The 21,487-nt window shown below is 39.3% G+C and overlaps 1 protein-coding gene across 1 annotated transcript; it reads left to right on the top strand.

Moving 5' to 3' along the window:
• The first annotated feature begins 3,183 nt into the window (after nt 1-3,183).
• Nucleotides 3,184-4,949, top strand: LOC127526763 (E3 SUMO-protein ligase ZBED1-like). Its single transcript, XM_051923505.1, has 2 exons — nt 3,184-4,126; nt 4,343-4,949. The coding sequence occupies exons 1-2, from the start codon at nt 3,337-3,339 to the stop codon at nt 4,594-4,596; spliced, it is 1,044 nt and encodes a 347-aa protein (XP_051779465.1). The 5' UTR covers nt 3,184-3,336; the 3' UTR covers nt 4,597-4,949.
• The last annotated feature ends 16,538 nt before the right edge of the window (nt 4,950-21,487 follow it).

The raw sequence follows: 21,487 nt of genomic DNA, 5'->3' as shown, positions 1-21,487 counted from the left end.
CATTTAAGAGTGCTGGGCGTCAACTGCAAAAAACAGTGCTTGAGAACTTTACATCTGAGCTTTGACAAAATTTCACAATCACTTGTCTTTTTTCCATGCAGGGTGCACCTCGTCTTGCACCTTAGCCAGATATTTGTTAATGTTTAGAAACACATGTCAAATTTCTCCATTCATACAACATGCAATTTGTAAATGGAAGATCATAATACAAACACTAAATTTGAAATGTGTGTTGGGTTTTCTGAAACCAAAGTGATGTTAATTAGCAACTAAATAATAACTAAGATTTGATAGGGATGAATATGATGCTGTTTCCAATTAAGACTTGCTTCTGAATTTATAGTCTGTCCAATTTAATTACTAATTCTGCATTATTACAAATGTATAACCAATAGAAAACTTTGATCACTTATGTGAAATAGCTTGAAAATAAAAGTTTTTTATAGTAATTATGAAATAATAATCTTAAAGAATAAGTTTGGTATTTTTTAAGGAAAAGTTATTTCTTACACAATCGTGTATACTGTATTAATTATGTAAAATTGTATTATCAATTTTTTTTTTAAAATGCCAAGCCTGTTCTTCTGTTCTATAATGGAGGTGATGGGGCTGGTGGCCAAACATGAAAATGCAAAAAACTTAAAATGTAACGAATGTGTTTCTGAAAGTTTTATGTGTTTCTGAGGCATCCTTGTCACAGCAAAAGTAAACTGGAAATAATATATTTTATCACATTTCTTGGTAAGGATACGTTTCCAGTTTGCTTGTCTTCTTGCAGCAGTCGAAATGAGTGGAATTTTGACATTAGCCCTAGGTGCACCCCCAATTCACCAGGTTTTAATAGCTTCAGTCTGCATATTATACTTTTGTCTCTGCAGTTCTGTTACAACAATGGTTAAATTCTTTCATGTCTTATAACAAATGATGCTCTGCATAAAAGATGTGCCAACTGTCTGACAGATAGATAGATAGATACTTTATTAATCCCAAGGGGAAATTCACATACTCCAGCAGCAGCATACTGATACAAAAAACAATATTAAATTAAAGATTGATACGGTGGCAGATCTATTCCTTGTGTACTGAAATTGTGTTTGGTATTAGCCAATGCTGGCACACATTCTGAATGACATAATAAAATATACACATTCAAATCATATGATGACTTTTTTCAAAAACAGCACCCATTTTTTATTTTTTACATTTTGTGATGTTGTTTTACATGGCCAATGGGGCAATATTCCTGCTGAGTGGTAGTGTTTTGTGTGTTTAAGTGTCCACATTAGAGTTTAATTGGGGTTTGTTCATACTAAATAAATCTGAACTAGGACTGTGCAAGGTCTTTAAAAGTTCACATAGTCACATTGATGATGTTCAATACCCTCATGGAGAGGGGTGGGCATGACTGGAAAGATGGAGAGATGCTTGTGGATTTAGAATAATTGGCTGCTCTACCCATGTACTGCGAAAAGCATCTACATGGGGCAGTGGGAGAATGGTATGCAGGCATTTTAGCTAGGAATGCTACAGTTAGATTTGTTGTCTCAAAAATTGCTGCAGCCCAGCAAATGTAATGATATTCGGTAATGTTATTGTGGTGAATCAAATGTAATTTAAAATTGCTACAAATCATGATGCTGTATTGGTAGGAAACTACAGTTAGAACTGCCTCATGAAGTTGATTTGAGGGTCTGACAGCTTTCTTGAGAGATGATGGCAACATTTGGCTCAGCCCTAATCTAAACTGGACTGGCTATACTGCATTGCATTTTTTTAATAAATGCCTTATATATTTTTTTTAAAGTTCCCAGGCCTCTACATATTCACTGCATATCTATACCAGCTTTACTTACTCTATAGTGTGTGATTTGCAATAAAAAAAACAAAAAAATTTAAAAGGGCAGATAATTGAGCCAAACCACAATGAAAAAGATTGAAGCGTGATGAGCCAGCTATAAATTTTGTGGTGTATACTGAGTTGCTCTTGCTATGGTTGTGATAATAAAAGAACTGAGGACACCACTGTTGAGTGAGTAAATGTAATTAGTAAGTTTCATTGTTTCTTCTGGGTAGACTAGTAGTCAGGCTCATAATATGACAACTTTTAATTCTTTTTATTACACGTAATGAAAGAAAGTGAGTGATTGTGAGCGTGTGAGTGTGACATTTTTTCAGTGATTGTCACATCTGGGCATCAACATCCAGTAACTTTAATAACAGCACTTAAAGACTTTTTCAAGTTAAACCATACATCTGGGGCTTAAAGGTTGCTGTGTATGTTGTAAAATAAAAACAAAAACACTGTCAAAGATTTGGGGGGATCCCCCATATACTGTTGCAAAAGAAATTATCTTTACAGAAAGAGTTCAAATCAGAACTGACACAAGAGAAAATGATGGTGGTATATGTAGTAGACTTTGCAGGAAGTGATGTTTTGAAGAGGTGGGATCTTGAGAGTTGGGAGTGGAAGTGATGTCATGAAGAGGTGGGTCTTGATATTACCAGAAGTGATGTTACTGGGTGGAGTCTTCAGTTGTTCTGCCTGGAGAGAGGAAAATGTGTTAGAGGACAGTGCCAACCTGTGGTTCGGTGGGTAACTGCATCCCTTTGAGCCCGTAAAATGTCTCCCAAACGCATGTGTGTGACAATTTATATGATCAGCGAGGTGAAGCGTACAGCCTGTTTCCATTTTAAATGGGTGACTCTCCCAACAAAGTTTTGCTTTATCCCTTTCTAAAATGATATGGATACACAGTTTTGCAATATGTGTGCAATCTCAACTTTTCAGTAAATGTGAACTTGAGTGATTTCTGAGATTTGGCAGAGTCTAAGAGGCTGCCAGGCCAACCGATGCACTGTTACTAAAATAAGTCTCTAAGTTTTTTTTCTTCCTAGTTTTTGTAAAGCCACAGTTAATGTAAATATGTCACTCTACGTACTAGGTAGCAAACTGTCTTATAGTAAGAAGGGTGCTTCCTGCATGGAGTTTGCACATGATTCCCTGTAGGCTTGCTCTGGTTTTCTACCACAGTCCAAAGACATGCTGGTTAGGTGAACTGGCGATGCTAAAACGTCCCCTGATGTGTGTTTGTTCACCCTGCGATGTTCTGGTGTCCTGTCCAGGAGATGCTCCTGCCTGTCTTCATTGATTGGTTGCTAAGATAGGCTTCAGCTTAGGGCTGGGCGATTAATCGAAAAGTAATCGAAATCGACATTCAGAACCTATAATCGATCAAATTTTTCCAGGTCGATTATTTCGATTACTTTCCCTTTAAAAACACTACCGCGTGTGGAGTCACGTGAACCCGCTCCGTTACGTTAAGTTATTCCGCCGACATGTCGAGCATGGAGAGCTTAAACACTGACACAACTGAGCAACAAGAGCAGCTTGTACCAAAGAAAAACGCAGTCTCCGTCATTTGGACACATTTTGGCTTCAGTAAGGATGACATCAAACAAAATGAAGTCAGATGTAGACACTGTAGAAAAACAGTTTCGACGCCCAAAGGTAACACCACCAATTTGTTTCAACACTTGAAACACAATCACGTTACTGAATATGAACAGTGCATGGCTCAAAAAAAACAAAAAGAGACTGACAAGCGCCCAGCAACAAGTGCCTCCGCAAAGCAGATGTCGATAACACAAGCGTTCACAAATGCCACACAGTATGAGAAGAGTTCAAGAAGATGGAAAGAAATAACTGACGCTATTTGTTATTACATCGCAAAGGATATGACTCCCTTGGCTACAGTGGAGCGAAGCGGGTTTAAACACCTCGTTAAAACTCTCGACAGAAGATACACTGTGCCATCGCGATCACATTTTTCTAAAACTGCGCTGCCAGACATGTACAAGACATGTTGTAAAAATGTAGCTGCTGAACTGAAAAATGTTCAACACTTTGCAGCCACATCTGATCTCTGGTCAAGTAGGATGATGGACCCATTCTTGAGCCTTACTTTGCACTACATTGACGACGATTGGAAGCTGCGCCAGAGATGCCTTGAGACGGCATATTTTCCAGCCGATCACACGGCAGATATGATTGCGCAAGGTCTGAAAGATATGCTTTCTGAATGGGACCTCGCGGAAGAAAAACTTTCAGCCATTATGACAGACAACGGTGCTAATGTTGTCAAAGCTGCTGCGCTTAATGGATGGTTACGGCAGCAGTGTTTTGGACACCGCCTACACCTTGCAATTGGTAAGTACACGTCAGCTTAATTAAATATAATAGCATAAAAGCAAAAGAGGTCATTAGGAAGCTTTTTTAAAGGGAGTGAGGCAACACCTTCAGCAAGTTCAGCTACACCCACTCTGTCACTTCAGCAATCGCTAGAAGCAGAGATGAGCAGCTATTTGGTGTCCCCCATGCTGGATAGTGAGGCAAATCCACTGGACTGGTGGAGGAAGCATCATGTACATTTTCCCACTCTAAGTAAGGTGGCAAAAAAGTATCTCTGCATACCAGCTACTAGCTCCCCATCAGAGCGGGTTTTCAGTTCGGGCGGAAACATTGTTACATGCCTCAGGTCCTGCCTGAAACCTGAAAAGGTTAACATGCTCGTGTTTCTTAGTAAGAACTTAGAGTAAATTCATGTTCATATAGTGACATGACAAGATCGCTAAGATCACCTCATGCAACAGTGTTTAGAGAGTTCTATTTTCATTACAACATTAAAATATTTGTTTACAGAAGATGCAAGAAATGCACTGTTTAAAATATTATTTACAGGATATATAAGAGTTATTTTATTTAGAAGAGATACTGCTTATTTTCTACTTTTAATAAGAAAAACATTGAAAATAATTTATTTTGTTTCCAAAAGTGCAAGTTATTTATTTTGACTTTTTTTATAAGAACAAAGTGACTGTTCGTTTTAGGCAATGTGTGCTTTAATTTCAGTTGTTCAACATTGATGTTCAATAAATAATCACAGATAGTAGATAGTGTGTTTCCTTCAATTATTTTAAAATCAAGTAATGCACCCTTCATTCAAAAATCACTCACTTGTAATATGTGAGCATATTTACTGTACAAAACTTGTCAGTGAACTATGAGGGCAAAATAATAAATAAATAAATAAAATAATCGTTCATTAATCGTAATCGAGTTAAAATGTTCAATTAATCGAGATTTTGATTTTAGCCCAAATCGTCCAGCCCTACTTCAGCTGCACCCTGCCATGGATAAGTGGGTCAGGAGGATGGATGGATAAATGAATACTATAATCTGTCCTGCCCAAAGCAACTCTCATGTGTACTTTGTAATTTATCCTTAAAACAGATAGAGAAATATTCTGTGCAGTTTCAATTACAGGTTCATTCACGTTTGAGATTTAACTTGAGAAAGGTTATTTCAATTTGAATATGTTGTATACTATATTTTCCTCATTTACACAGCTGATAAATGCCCCGTTGGCAAACGGATCCTCAGTAGTCCGCACAAGTAATTGAAACCAGTTGTGTGTGCGTGCCATGCTCTTATGCCTGCCTGTCCCCAGTGACAAAATATTTTAAAAAAACAAATCTGATATTTGTGTCTTTGGTGAAGCAAGTAACATTAAGAGTATGCATTAAGCGTTATTACCAACATTGAGAACAGCTATATGAAAAAAACCTGTCAGTTAATTGTAGTATTAACCTGCTGAGAAAAAAGTGAGTTTATAAAATTGATGGATGGTCATCTGAATGTGACTTTCTGGTCATTGAAATACACAATGAAACAAGATTTTCTGTTCATTTCATTGCTCTGCCGCCTGGAACTCTAAAATGCCAATACCAAAAAAAATCTGCTTAAGACTTACAGATGATCAAAACTTCCCATAATGTTAAGCCAATTTCCATGTTTTATAAATCTCAACTTTTTTGTAGGAGATGGCTTACGCACATTTCAAACTTGAAATTTGAATTAATTTGACACTTTTTTAAATTTTACTTTTCATAATTGTTACTAACCAGCGAATGTCTCCTCAGGCTGTCAAAAATATACCAAAATTAGGGTTTGAATACAGTAATCCCTCCTCCATCACGGGGGTTGCGTTCCAGAACCCCCCGCGAAAGGTGAAAATCCGCGAAGTAGAAACCATATGTTTATATGGTTATTTTTATATTGTCATGCTTGGGTCACAGATTTGCACAGAAACACAGGAGGTTGTAGAGAGACAGGAACTTTATTCAAACACTGCAAACAAACATTTGTCTCTTTTTCAAAAGTTTAAACTGTGCTCCATGACAAGACAGAGATGACAGTTCTGTCTCACAATTAAAAGAATGCAAACATATCTTCCTCTTCAAAGGAGTGCGCGTCAGGAGCACAGAATGTCAGAAAGAGAGAAAAAAGCAAACAAATCAATAGGGCTGTTTGGCTTTTAAGTATGCGAAGCACCGCGCGGCACAAAGCTGTTGAAGGCGGCAGCTCACACCCCCTCCGTCAGGAGCAGAGAAAGAGAGAGAGAGAGAGACAGAGAAAAACAAACAATCAAAAATCAATACGTGCCCTTCGAGCTTTTATGCACACCATGCGTGTGCAAGTGTGAAGCACCGTGCAGCATGTTGCTTCACATGAAGATAATCTTTCAACATTTTTAGACGAGTGTCCGTATCGTCTAGGTGTGTGAATAGCCCCCCTGCTCAATCCTCCTACGTCAGGATCAGAGAATGTCAGCGCAAGAGAGAGAGAAAAGTAAGTTGGGTAGCTTCTCAGCCATCTGCCAATAGCGTCCCTTGTGTATGAAATCAACTGGGCAAACCAACTGAGGAAGCATGTACCAGAAATTAAAAGACCCATTGTCCGCAGAAATCCGTGAACCAGCAAAAAATCCGTGATATATATTTAAATATGTTTACATATAAAATCCGCGATAGAGTGAAGCCGCGAAAGGTGAAGCGCGATATAGCGAGGGATTACTGTACTCATATTAAAAATATTGAAATATTCAAATATATTCAAACCTAGGTGAAAAGTTCTAAGTGCTACAACACGTTTGTATTTAATGTGCCTTTTCATACAATGCAACATATTTATTGTATAGTGCTGGCACAGGTCGCTGTGAATAAATTTCAGTTAAAATACAAGTATATACTAGTTACTAAATACAGAACTGGTGTCTATATACGGTATATATATTACATGTAAACATGGATTTGTTAAAATACAAAGAGAACAAGGTATAAACTGATCAAACATAAATTGAAACCAATAGTATCTGTCCATTGATCAATTGATAAACTATGGCCAGTCGACAACAGTACAGACTAAAATTGGGAAAGAGAAAGTCAAAAATAAAGTCACAGGATTTGTAATGGTTTAAAATATTGTGATACTTACATGTCTGTACGAATGACTAACAAACAGAAATGCAGTATGCACATCTAATCAGCAGCTCTAGCCAAGGTATGTTAGACTAGAGTAGTAAGTCTTCAGCCTGGATTTAAAGCTGAAACTAAAGGGGCATCTCTTATATTAGCTTTGTATGCTTCATTATTATTATTTTTGCCTATATACACTTATATATATATAATATACACACACACAGTGGAACCTCGGTTTGCGAGTAACTTGGTTTACGAGTGTTTTGTAAGACGAGCAAAAATTTTTAATAAATTTTGACTTGATAAACGAACGAGGTCTTGCAATATGAGTAGTATGTACAGTATACGCTTTGTCTGCTGAGCGTCATGTGATCACAACTGAGCTGATGGTGGTTCTCTCTCTCTCTCTCTCTCTCTCTCTCTCGCTGCGGGATTGTGGTCAATCGTCTCCTATTCTCTGTCTGAGTCCGCGTGCCTCACTCATATAGTCAACATCCATACGAGCGTATACTGTTTACAGTAGTTAGCAGCATTAGCATTGTGACTGTGTGTGCGCGTGCGTGTGTGTGTGCTCGCTCGCTCACGTGTGTCTGTGCTCGCTCGCTCGTTTGCGTGTGTGTGCGCGCTTGCGCGCTCGTGTATGTATGTATGTATGTGTGTGTGTGTGTGTGTGTGTGCGCGTGCTTGCGCGCTGTGACGTGCGAGTCCCCGTCTTGCACCCTAAAACACAAAGCTGAGTCTCAGTACTTAAGCAACACCAGCTTTATTCAGCTTGAAACCGCAACAGCGCGGTTATTTATTGTAGCGGGATCTGCTGCTCTCCTATACACAGACACAGCAGTCAGGCGGGGCCCTGCGCATTTGTAATGTTCCTTAGCATGTCCGCGATCTTTTTGGATTCACTTTTACGGCGAACTGCTACAGCGCTGGGAGACTGCGTTTGCTTTGGAATGCTCTTCCGCGTGTTGTCCCGTTGGGTGCAATCCCACAAGAGTTTTAGAAACTCACTCACACCAGCCATTATTCTTTTCAAAGGTAAAGTGCAGGTTAATTTGTTTGATGTATTTTTACTTTATATTTTGTATTAATCATTTTTATATGAATAGTTTTTGGGTTGTGGAACAAATCATCTGAGTTTCCATTATTTCTTATGGGGAAATTCACTTTGATATACGAGTGCTTTGGACTACGTGCACGTTTCCGGAACGAATTATGCTCACAAACCGAGGTTCCACTGATATATGTATGTGTGTGTGTCCCTTTTAACCCCAACAAACAGACACTCATGACATAAAGTAAAAGCAATAAGAAGCGTTTTAATTGCCTTGCTTCTTATTAAGAGTACCCAAAGCACCACAGCCACAATATTACAGGCAATAAATATAATAATTCCAATTCTCTCTCTGTGTCTCTCTTTTTTTCTCTCTCTCTCTCTCTATTTCTATTTCTTCATCTTCTCCTCCACCCGATTCTAAATCGCTTGCTGGGACTTCAGCCATCCTTTATATAGTTCTTGACCCAGAAGTGCTTTTGCTCTTCCTCCCATGTGATTTCTTAACACTTCCGGGTCAGATGGAGAATTCAGGTTTTAATCAACCTGGAAGTACTTTGGGGCTCCCATCGTCATAATCCATTAGTACTTCTGGGCTACAAGGGAAGTATGATTCCCCAAGTCCTTTCACAGCTCCCCCTGGCGGCACCCACGGCACCCAACAGTCAGATATGTACCTTTCTTATTATTGGGTGTAAAAAAACACGAAATCAGTACCTATCTATGTTTTATATAAGATAAGGCACGTTGAGTGTGTTTGCATTTCACAAAAGGAGTTACTGAAAGTATTAAATGCTGCATTGTAATGATCTTTAAGAATGCTCTTATTTTTTTTTTATTTGTCGTACTTTTTCATTAACAGCAACTTAAAAATTCTGCTACTAAGTGGGGAAAAAAAAACAAAAATGTAAAACAAATCACAAGATGTTTAGGTTAGAATTAAAAAAAAAAAACAAAAAAACAAAACAGCTTGTGGAAGGTTGATCAAGTATGTTGAGCAGCCTGATTTGTCAAGTTTGCAGAGCAAGGTGCCGGTGGTCAACGAATAACATACAGGATTAAGCTAAACCGGATTCTTTTTCCACTTTACAGAATCAACAAAAATACAATACATGTAACCTTAATTTTTATTTTGCCTTTGTTTTAGGACTTATATAAGCCAGCAGCCTCTAAAAGACACATGTTGGTTGAGGTAGGTAAGTATGCTTTCCTGACACTGAAAATGCTGTATAGAATGGCAATTTTAAAACCATTATAATAATAAAAATGAAAGTCAGAAGTATGTCAGTTAATTTCCATTATGTTTGTGAAAAGAAACATAGTTATCGTTTCCTACGATGAATAATTAAACATTTGACAATAGCAAATTAGGGATTTTAGATTCAAGAGTGAAACTGAACAAGATCAGAGTCAAAAGAATACCTAAAGACTGCTGGAGAAGACTTTAGAATCTATTGTTAGCACACCTGTTAATCAAAAACGAGTGCAGTGCGGTAGAAAAATCTGTTCAAAAACTTAACAATTTTAAATTGTAAAAACACAAATCTTTCAAAATACAAAAGTCCTGCAGCATAGCAGGTCAGGAGTAAATCAAAGCCAAAATTATTGCAAGGTTAAAAAATAAATAAATAAAAGAACATTCTGAAGAAATGCTGATGTCAGCGTTTGCCAAATAAGATTATTTTTATATAGTTGTGAATCATATTTGAATAGTGATGTTTGTTGTGACACCCCTATTCTTCTCCACATGCTTATGTAAACATAAATCTTAAACACCAAATGTCACCAACTTGACAAAGTGGCTTTTTAAGTGAACATGATATGAAAAGTGTATTGTTAAAAAATATATATATTTTTTAAATAAAAACTACCTGAGTTATTTTGGTACTTAGTAATTTATGTGATAGTGATTTAGTATTGTTTGAAGTTTTTATTTTTACTGTTGATTTTAAGCAGTATATATTTTTTAGTTACTGGAGAGAAAATGCCAGTGAGCAAAATGTAGTACTTGTTAAGATAAGTCAGGTAGTCCATGATGGTCATATCTTTCTTTATAAACCCAGTGCTGTCCCCTCGCCAATAAAATCTCCCATCTCTGTTACACATGAAATTCTAGTCGTGACAACTATGTAGCCGTTTTTGCAGGGCTTTCTTAAATAGATGATAGGAACATATGGGAACGTTTTTTTTTTTTCTGCCTCATCAAAACCTGCCTTTAATTATAATAATGATCTAGTTTCCATAGCAGTCATATAAATGTTGTAAGTGGCAGATTTTAAATTCTGGACAACCTTTTTGGACACTTACTCTGTTTAAGGAATATACTTTGAATAGAAAGTTGGAATACATTTTTTGCCAATTCTTTGTTGGTTTAATTATAAACAAGGAACAATGGCTCAGCAGCTTTTATCCTGGCAAGAAGGGATTTAGATTCTGACAGGACTTGTTTTGTTATCAGAATTTATTATTGTAAGTGTGCCACATTATTATGAATGGTTCCATAGCTGCTTCCGTGCCTTACTTGTTCAGTTGTCCTTGATTGTCCAACCATCCATCCATTTTCAAGGGCAGGATTGTGAGGCAGCTAGTGCCTATCCCAGCAATCACTGGAAATTTAAAGGCTTATAAATATTAAGATATCTTGGTGACCCAGTTAACGTAACCTGCATTTCTTTGGGGATGTTGGAGGTAAACCAGATTATCCAGAGGAAAACTGACACAGACATGGGGAAAATATACAAACTACACATATGATGGCTTAGCATAGGATTTGAACCCAAGATATGCAATTCTGATTATTAAATTGTAAAAACAACTCTTTACGGTGTCTATTTAAGCATGTTACCTTTTTGCTTGACATCAAGCATTAGTGTCTTTTGAAAAGCCCTGGTTGTGTACTTGCTCCCTGCCTCTCTCCAGTTTGTTTCAAATATAAATATAGAGTGCCATTTTGATCTGTATGATTATATAAAACCTGCCCATCTTATCTTTTGAAACAAGTTGCCTTTCAGCTTTCCACAAGGCACTCTGTTTGTTTTAAAAGGTGCTCACTGCATGCCACTTCCTGTTTCAGGGCAAAATGCAGTTGGGGGCCCATGTTTCCCCCCAGGTTCAGCCACGGACAAAGGATGTTCAGCTTATCTATCAATTTACATCCTGTGGAGAGTAGTTTTAAAATTATCTCTAGAACAGACAGTGCATGTCTAATTCTCTAAATATTGTGGAGTCAGAAACGGATGCTAGCGCCTCTAATTATATGCTTCACTCTTGACTCTTCACTGCCATCTCTCCCACTCTGTAACCCTGTAGGCAAGCTTAGTTACACCAACAATGCTTGTAAAAATTCATCCGTACACTCCTCTGCCCATAGTAAAAAACTAAATTAATAAAATAATTGCATTAGCAGCCAGTTGAACATTTCCATTAAGTTAGAAGGTCAATAGAAGAAGATCAAGGTAGGATTGGAGAAGATTGGCTCCTGTGGAAGGATCTGCCTTTCAAATAGGAAAATTTTGTTTAATGACCAGTGGGTATAAAGAAGCTGGAAAGGGAGGAGCAAGAAGATGTTGGTTTCAGTACTTGTGTTCTTCTTCAGGTGTGAGCTCCGAGGTCATTTGCTGTCACAATTGAGGCCCCTGTCCGCATCATGAGAGAAATATTCTCAATTGATGAAGAAACCCCTCGTTCTAAGAGCTTCATTACATAAATTGGCTTTATCACTGCATAGGCAGCAGAGTCCAAATAAATGTAAAAGAGAGAGTTTTTAGTGTTCGGAGTATAAACTGTGCAAGTCATTTGGCTTAAAATAATTGGAGGTTATAAGTCCTGGATGGTTTATCGAAAGGCTGTGCTAGATATGTAAACTGTGAATCTTAGAGATGGGTGACAACTAGTGGAATTGTTAATGAATACCTCTGGCTGGTTGTTGAAACAGGAACCAACAACACAACACAATCATTAATATATCTTTTGTACAAGTCTAATACAAAACATAAGTAGGAAGAAAATGCTCTTCTATGCAGCCAGTAAAGATGTCAGCATAACCAGGTTTCATCCTGACATACATTGTGATTCCAATGACCTGGTTTTGGAAATTATTGAAAGAGAAAACACCAGTTCTGCCAAGCTGATGAGGATGGGTGTTGGAGGTTTTCTGGTTTTCTGTTAAATATCTGGGTGAAGTCATCATTGTGAGAAATGAGTGTGCAAAGAGAGGTGATGTCCACAGTAAAAAGCTGTTAAACAACTAATGAGCATGGTTAATGCTTTTTAAATATAAGGGGATACTGTGCTAGGCTGTCAAGAAAAGCTGAAATGTGAGCGGTGGGAAAACTGCATGCAGAAACAAGAGTGTGTCCAGAATTGTACGTTTTATACTGTAGATTTCAGACAAAAAGGTACAATTGACACATCTGTGAGTTTTCAACAATAAGACAATGCTATGAGGGAGTTGATTTTTGCTGAAGAGAACAGAAATGGTATCACTAAGCCTCTGCTGGTAATCACCTATAGGGTCCTGTGTAAGGGAAACATGACCAGTTATGTTAGAGGGTTGTTTTGAATCCTTCAAAAAATTAAGGTCCTTTTGCCAAACCACCACACCACTGTTTAATGACAATATATTCTCGGTAGTAGTATCCAGAGTGCCTGAAATCCATGCTGAGGTTATAATTGTGTTTGGTGGAATGAGAAAGATTTTTGGGAATTTCATAGAACTTCGATTGGTGAAGTAATTGATGGATGCAGAGTGTCCAGCCGCATTGTCCCGAAACTCTGGTTGGGGTTAATGAGTTCAAAGATAGGATCACTCTCCTGCTGTCTCACAGTATTGGTTTATCTTGTTAGATGTGATGCAGATCCTGTGGTTACAGTGGTTAAAATCATTTGGGTCTTCGAGGGCTATAGTGATTGCAAGACTATCAGACTTTTTTCAGTAGCCTCCTTAGCATTATGTTTAACCCCAGAAATCTGAGTCAGAAACTTTTTTTTTTCAACATGAAAAAATGCTATTGTATGTAACAGAAACTTGTAAATATCAAAATGTCATCATAAATATAGCAGGAAAGGCATATCTGGCATCTACTGCTGCACTGATGCAGATTTAGTACACGTTATTTGTTTGACGTGCTTTGAAATAGTCACCAATGCACAGCCTCACGTTGTAATTGGGATAGTAAAAACATGTTTTTTGCACACTTATATATATTTTTTTATTGGTTGGGCATGAGAATATGGAATGACAGTTCCGGATCTGCATGATCAGCGCCCCCATTGTGATATTGTACACATGTGTGAGTTTCACTATCTATGTCAACAATTCACATAGTCATCATTATCACTTGATTCAGCTAATGGTCTTGTCTCAATTTACTGCTTACAGTTTCTTATTTAAATGCCAATGTGTAGCTGTGACAAAACACAGAAAAAATTATATTTTTTAAGCATAATTTTACTTTATCCACTAGATGGCAGCAGAGTACTGTCCTGAGAGTTATTCGGGCTTTACTCTGTGAAGTGGATCATTAAATGTCACCCTAAGTCTGACTGAGGCATAACCATAATTACATAGAATTCAGAGCCTGAGCCATGCTCAGGGTTATAGCCAAGGAAATTGAGGATGTGAGTTTACTTTTCTTTTTGTTATTGAGTAAATCATAAAGGCTGGAATTCAAAGTTTTAATGACGTTGTTGAAGAAAAAGTACTGCAGATCAATGTAATACAGGAGTTTCATGGCTTCCTTTATTGTACCATCTATTAGTATAACTTTTTGCTTTAGATATTGTGAAGCGCATGTGCCAGTGGGGAAAAAATTATTTTTCATGTTTTTTCTGGCTTGTGAGAGATGCTTGTAAAATGATTATTTACAGATCCTTTTGACTCGAAATATTCCAAACTTAGCCTTTAACTTAATATTGGAATTATTTTGACCAAAATGCGATATTCAGGATTTCTCAGTATGTTCTCAAAACACCTAAAGATTGCAGATCAGCACCATTTAGACATATATATTGTAGTGCTGGGAGGTATACCAGTTCATGCCGAAAACTGTTTTTTACTTTTAATTTTTATTATACCGTAACACTGGTTTAAATAGCCTAAACAATGTTCGGAATGTGGCGCAGTGGGAAACTGTTTAAGGGGGGGACCCTTTTCACTGCTACACCGCTAAACATACATGCAATGGAGTACATGCGTTAGTGGAGGACACTCGAGTCAGACATCACGTGTAGACGCGTTTACTAGAGGTACAACCTACGACAAAAAAAGCAAGCGGTGGATTGAGATAACCAACGCCATTACAATCCATATAGCTAACGTGTCAGTGTACAGAGATTGTTAACATTAACCGAATGTGTAGGTGGTTTACAAAAAATGTTTATTTTTTTCTTTTCTAAGACATGTTCAGTGCAATACAACTTTTGACAAACACCTCAGGATATTTTACTAAGTCTAAATACCTCTTTGGATGGTTGAAAATATGTTGTCAAAATTATAGTTTAAGTTGTTTGCAAAATTTGTTCAATAAAAAAAAGGTTCTATATTTTGACTGCAACTGTCATGCAATGTGATTCCTTCTCATTAGTGCCACCCCCTTGAAAAGTATTGCTTTATGGGGCCATGCAAACCTGTATTAATACTTGTGTGCACATTAAAATGTTTTTTTGTGCAATGTACAATTCTCATGACAGTGGAATAGGTTATTCTTAGCCAGTCTACTGCAGTAATTGCAGTGGAAAATGTGGTTAACATCCACTCATGCATGGGAAAAAAAATACTGTTGAATACCGTGAAACCGGTATATATATATATATATATGTATATATATATATATATATATATATATATATATATATATATATATAATATATCCATCCATCCTCTTCCGCTTATCCGAGGTCGGGTCGCGGGGACAGCAACTTGAGCAGAGATGCCCAGACTTCCCTCTCCCCGGCCAATTCTTCTAGCTCTCCGGGAGAATCCCAAGGCGTTCCCAGGTCAGCCGAGAGACATAGTCCCTCCAGCGTGTCCTGGGTCTTCCCCGGGGCCTCCTCCCGGTTAGATGTGCCCGGAACAACTCACCAGGGAGGCGTCCAGGAGGCATCCTGATCAGATGCCCAAGCCACCTCATCTGACTCCTTTCGGTGCGGAGGAGCAGCGGCTCTACTCTGAGCCCCTACCGGATGACTGAGCTTCTCACCCTATCTTTAAGGGAAAGTCCAGACACCCTGCGGAGGAAACTCATTTTAGCCGCTTGTATTCGTGATCACGTTCTTTCGGTCACTAGCCATAGCTCATGACCATAGGTGAGGGTAGGAACATAGATTGACTGGTAAATTGAGAGCTTCGCGTTGCGGCTCAGCTCCTTTTTCACCACATACCGATGCAGAGCCCGCATTACTGTGGATGCCGCACCGATCCGCCTGTCGATCTCACGCTCCATTCTTCCCTCACTCGTGAACAAGACCCCGAGATACTTGAACTCCTCCACTTGGGGCAGGATCTCGCTACCAACCCTGAGAGGGCACTCCACCCTTTTCCGGCTGAGGACCATGGTCTTGGATTTGGAGGTGCTGATTCCCATCCCAGCCGCTTCACACTTGGCTGCGAACCGATCCAGAGACAGCTGAAGATCACGGCCTGATGAAGCAAACAGGACAACATCATCTGCAAAAAGCAGTGACCCAATCCTGAATCCACCAAACCGAACCCCCTCAATGCCCTGGCTGCGCCTAGAAATTCTGTCCATAAAAGTTATGAACAGAATCGGTGACAAAGGGCAGCACTGGCGGAGTCCAACTCTCACTGGAAACGGGTTCGACTTACTGCCGGCAATGCGGACCAAGCTCTGGCACCGATCGTACAGGGACCGAACAGCCCTTATCAGAGGGTCCGGTACCCCATACTCTCGGAGTACACCCCACAGGATTCCCCGAGGGACACGGTCGAATGCCTTTTCCAAGTCCACAAAACACATGTAGACTGGTTGGGCAAACTCCCATGCACCCTCCAGGACCCTGCTAAGGGTGTAGAGCTGGTCCACTGTTCCGCGACCAGGATGAAAACCACACTGTTCCTCCTGAATCCGAGGCTCGACTATCCGACGGACCCTCCTCTCCAGGACCCCCGAATAGACTTTTCCAGGGAGGTTGAGGAGTGTGATCCCTCTGTAGTTGGAACACACCCTCCGGTCCCCTTTCTTAAAGAGGGGGACCACCACCCCGGTCTGCCAATCCAGAGGCACTGTCCCTGATGTCCATGCGATGTTGCAGAGGCGTGTCAACCAAGACAGTCCTACAACATCCAGAGCCTTGAGGAATCTCATCCACCCCCGGGGCCCTGCCACCAAGGAGTTTTTTGACCACCTCGGTGACCTCAGTCCCAGAGATTGGGGAGCCCATCTCTGAGTCCCCAGGCTCTGCTTCCACATTGGAAGGCATGTTAGTGGCATTGAGAAGGTCTTCGAAGTACTATCCCCACCGACCCACAACGTCCTGAGTCGAGGTCAGCAGCGCACCATCACCACCATATACAGTGTTGACACTGCACTGCTTCCCCCTCCTGAGACGCTGGATGGTGGACCAGAATCTCCTCGAAGCCGTCCGAAAGTCATTCTCCATGGCCTCCCCAAACTCCTCCCACGCCCGAGTTTTTGCCTCAGCAACCACCAAAGCCGCATTCCGCTTGGCCTGCCGGTACCTATCAGCTGCCTCCAGAGTCCCACAGGACAAAAGGGTCCTGTAGGACTCCTTCTTCAGCTTGACGGCATCCCTCACCGTTCGGGGATATATATATATTGTGGCACCCGGATGGGGCTCATGCCCGGCCGGGACGCCCAGGAAGACAGGAGGAGGGCTCATTCCTCCTCCAGACCGTGAGGGGGTGTCCGCCCTGGTTGTATTGGTGGCCACGGGTACAGGGCTTGAAAGCCCAACCCTGTAGGGGCCCGTGGTCACCGCCAAGGGGCGTCCCCCTGCCTGAAGGACCCTGGACCCCAGTACTTCCGCCACACCAGGAAGTGCTGGGGGGAAGAAGAGAGGGAACACCCGGAGTGCTTCCAGGAGGACAGCCGGCATTTCCGCCACACTGGGGCGTGTCCGCGGGATTGCCGGTGCACACCTGGAACACATCTGGGTACGGATAAAAGGGGCCACCTCCCTTCACTCGAGGCTGGAGTCGGGTGGAAGCAGGACAAGATGCTAGAATGAGAGAAGGAGGCGGTCCAAAGAGGCAGAGTGGTTGGCCTGGACTTTGGGGAAGATTGGGGTTTGTGGACATTTGTAAATAGTAGGAATTGTAAATAAATGTGTGTTGGGTGACATGAGCGTGTCTGCCTGTCTGTGTCCGAGCCAGTCTCCACAATATATATATATATATATATATATATATATATATATATATATATATATATACATACAGTATACAATATATTGATCAAAACCTTTAATTTATGCATGTGTTATGATCAGTGATTAGTATGGTAATAATCGTAAAACATGACATGTACAATATACTTAACATAATTTGTAAAGGTTCCAAATTATCTAGTTACAAATTCATGCATTTTTTATTCGTAACACTCTATGGTGCATGCAGGTATCTATTTTCTCACATTTACTACCATAGCAAGTATTGCATTTGTGGCTGGGAAACTTGTATTTTGCATCCAGTGCTCTAAACAGCTTTTAGAATTCTTATTTCAATATGGTATAGATAGGTACTTTGCAGGGCCGGCAGCAGGTAAGAATCTGTAAGGGGCACTTGAAATTCTGAAGAACACAAAAAACAAAAGTGTTAATGGAGCAAAACTTTACTTTCATTTTCAGTCCCAATGGACTGTGAAGGGACATCTGCCCAGAGGGGACTGGGTGGTCTCGTGGCCTGGAACCCCTACAGATTTTATTTTTTTCTCCAGCCTTCTGGAGTTTTTTTTTTGTTTTTTCTGTCCACCCTGTCCATCGGACCTTACTCCTTTCTATGTTAACTAATGTTGTCTTATTTTAATTTCTTATTTTGTCTTTTATTTTTCTTCTCTTCATTATGTAAAGCACTTTGAGCTACTTTTTGTATGAAAATGTGCTATATAAATAAATGTTGTTGTTGTATTAAAATTTGTAATTATCAAATTGCACATTAATTGATATTTTGTTATCCTGTGACTAACATCTGCTCACACAGTAATATGGCTGTATATTTGATTTCCTCCAGTAATCTTAGCAGATTCATTGGTCAATAAAACAACATAGTATAGCATTCTTGGGCCCAGACCTGACATGGGCATGCTCCTCAGGTGGCTGCGGGGTGTCAGAGGGGGTGGGAATACCTGGAGAAGCTGGCCATAATACACATTTGCAGGAGATGTTAAGGGGTGCTCACAGACACAGCACTTAAAGAGCAATTTGAATGTACGTCTCTGCTGCTGAAGTCTATTGTCAGGAGTTCTTGGCCATTGTGGAGCCTCGGATGTGCTCATAGAGCCCAGGTGATTGTGGCGAGGCTAGCAGCTTTTGTACGCAAGTATTGGGATGAATCAGTGAAAAGTATATTTAATTGGAGGAGTGGCTAAGGAAGGTGGTAGTGGGTTCAGCAGGTAAAGAAGCTGATAGTCCTTTTCATGGCTAACTACCACCAGCTTTCTGTTAAATCCATTCTTCCATGTCCCACACCCCCCAGGTTGTTGCAGTATTTATAAATGTTAATTCAAAGTTAATATGCTGTATATTGAATATCCATTTCTGTATTGTAATTAGAAGGCTAAATTGACCTCCTACACAAAAATTCAAAAATAAAAAGGCCAGGATGTAATATACTTCATACCAAGTACATAAGAATAATACAAAATACATACTGAAAATGTTAAAATATTCGCAAAACAAAAACTATGAAAGCTGCTGATTTTACTCCTGCTTGTAACAACTCAGTAATGGAGAATGCATTAAGTGGATGGATGAAGATTTATGCTGTGTGGATGTCTGACATCTGGTGTCAAGTGAATTATTGGTTAGTGGTAGTCTGACGGTCATCCCGGGGAAGACCAAACCAAACAGCAACACAAATCCTACTTTTTCTAAACTCTTCCTTTTCTGAGTCCTTTTACTCACGCTTATTACCGCCAGGAGTCAATGTAAACATGCTTAGAAATAGCACTAGAGATTTTGTGGATTTTATTTAACATTCAGAAGAAGTTGTGCAGGATCAAATAAAAGTGCTAAAGAATGAGGTGTTGGCTTTTGTGTATTGATTATTCTTAAATATCGAATCTAGTTGAAAATTTGCCCATACCCAAGTATTGGCCATTATGCTATATATTGTATTTATAATTATTATTACATAGATTTATATTTATATAAAATGTATTTATAATTATTTGCTCAGTACAGGATTGACCTTTCCACTTTGAATTCACAATCTAATCTGAACCTCTCTGTCTTAAGAAGCCATTAACATTCTAGAACTTTGATTGAGGATTATTCTAAAAACCCAAATGTAGAATCACTTTCAGTTATAAGGATTTTTGTTGTTTAGCATTCTTTGCTCAATGAACTGGTGCCCCGTGCGGAGTTGGTTCCTGCCTTGTGCACAATGCTGGCTGAGATAGGCTACAGCTCCCCAACTCAATCCTTGTCTGGATTAAGAGGGTTAGAAAATGAATGCTGAATTGCTGAATGCAGGATCAGAGCACATATACATATTTATAACTATAATACATTAATAGTAAAATAAGTCCTTGTGTATTAAACAAAAAATGATTTACTATTTAACCAGCAAAAATGTTTTCTTATTTAGAGATGTGTGAACTCCAAAAGACAATAAATCTCTGTGGACCCTCAATTTAATAGTTTCTTTTTTGCCTCTTTTCACCACTTGGCAGTACCATTTATAAAGTAATTGTGTCTGGTTTTGGGTTGGTTTGGCCCAGATTAAGCATTCTTAAAAGAAAATTGAAGAAACTTGTTAATGTTTTATTGGGAAAGTACTCCACAAGGAGTGGGAAGCCAGTCTGAACTACAGCAATCCAAAGTTTGCCATATATACAGATGAAAGCTTAATGTACATGTTGATTGGAAACCAAGTTGTCAGTAATTAAGGTTGCTGTATGGTCTTGGTATGGTCTATTTAAGCTGTGAAAGAGTTCATGCTTTGCTCTGAAAATCAATTATTTTCTGTTATGCCTGCATTTAGAACCCCTGGTGACAGACACTTGTTTGGCTGCACGTATCTTCACATGACAGAGAACAACACTGATGGGGGGGTTGTGTATGGGTGTATCTGAGTCATATCAGTATTAGTGTGTTTTGTATCTCAAAAAGGACTCTTGGAGTTTAAATGGAAAAAAAAAGAAAGAAGGAAACCATATAAGTTACACTTGTTCAGTCTTGCAGGCTTACAACAGTCTGCTGTGCCTTAGTGGCCATAGTCATGTTGATGGAAAAGTAATCATAATTGCCAAGTTATTCTTTACTTCATCTAATTTCATTCAGTTAGGTGGAAATATTTAGAGAGATTTTTTACTGTATAATGAGTCAGTTTTTTCCCCATGTCAGCTGGAAATGTAATGCAGTATTTCATATGTTGTCTACATTTAATTTCAATTTTTTGTGTTCAGCTCGGGCTTGGATAATTGGTAGAAACTATCATTTTCAGACTATTAGAAATACTGTACATAGGTCCAAGGTTCCATAAAGCAGCCATTTATAAACTGGAATTCCTGCTGTTTGGTAAAGTGAGACTCCAGTATGCTGTCCTTCATCTCATGCCTGAAAAGGAGGTTTGAGAAATATCACAACAATGTGAATGGTTACAGCTATGTAAAAGGTTACTTATTAAACATAATTTGTAAGCCTGAGTTGATCATAATGAAAAGTAAGTCATTGGGTCCAAAGTTAGCCCAGATATTTCTGCATCTATGAAGGACGATTTCCTCTTTATATCGGAGCTTCTTGGGAATAAAAATAAACTACAGTGTATTTAAGTAGTGCATGTGGTTTATAGTACAGTAATTGAACTACATTTAGCTAGGCCTTTAGTGTGCCTGATGCTTCAGGAATAGGCACTAGCCCTTTGTACATGTATGGAGGCTTGCAAAACTGTTTGCTGGGGAGTAATCTCCTTATTTTCTT

The sequence above is a fragment of the Erpetoichthys calabaricus genome, chromosome 2 (assembly GCF_900747795.2).
Source record: "Erpetoichthys calabaricus chromosome 2, fErpCal1.3, whole genome shotgun sequence".
Classification (NCBI taxonomy): Eukaryota; Metazoa; Chordata; class Cladistia; order Polypteriformes; family Polypteridae; genus Erpetoichthys; species Erpetoichthys calabaricus.
This window is presented reverse-complemented; position numbering and strand designations above follow the sequence as displayed.

Coding starts and splice junctions, on each gene's coding strand:
- LOC127526763 (XM_051923505.1), top strand. CDS start 3,337: ATGTCGAGCATGGAGAGCTTAAACACTGACACAACTGAGCAACAAGAG. Junction 4,127..4,342: donor AGCCATTATGACAGACAACG/GTGCTAATGTTG, acceptor AGCAATCGCTAG/AAGCAGAGATGAGCAGCTAT.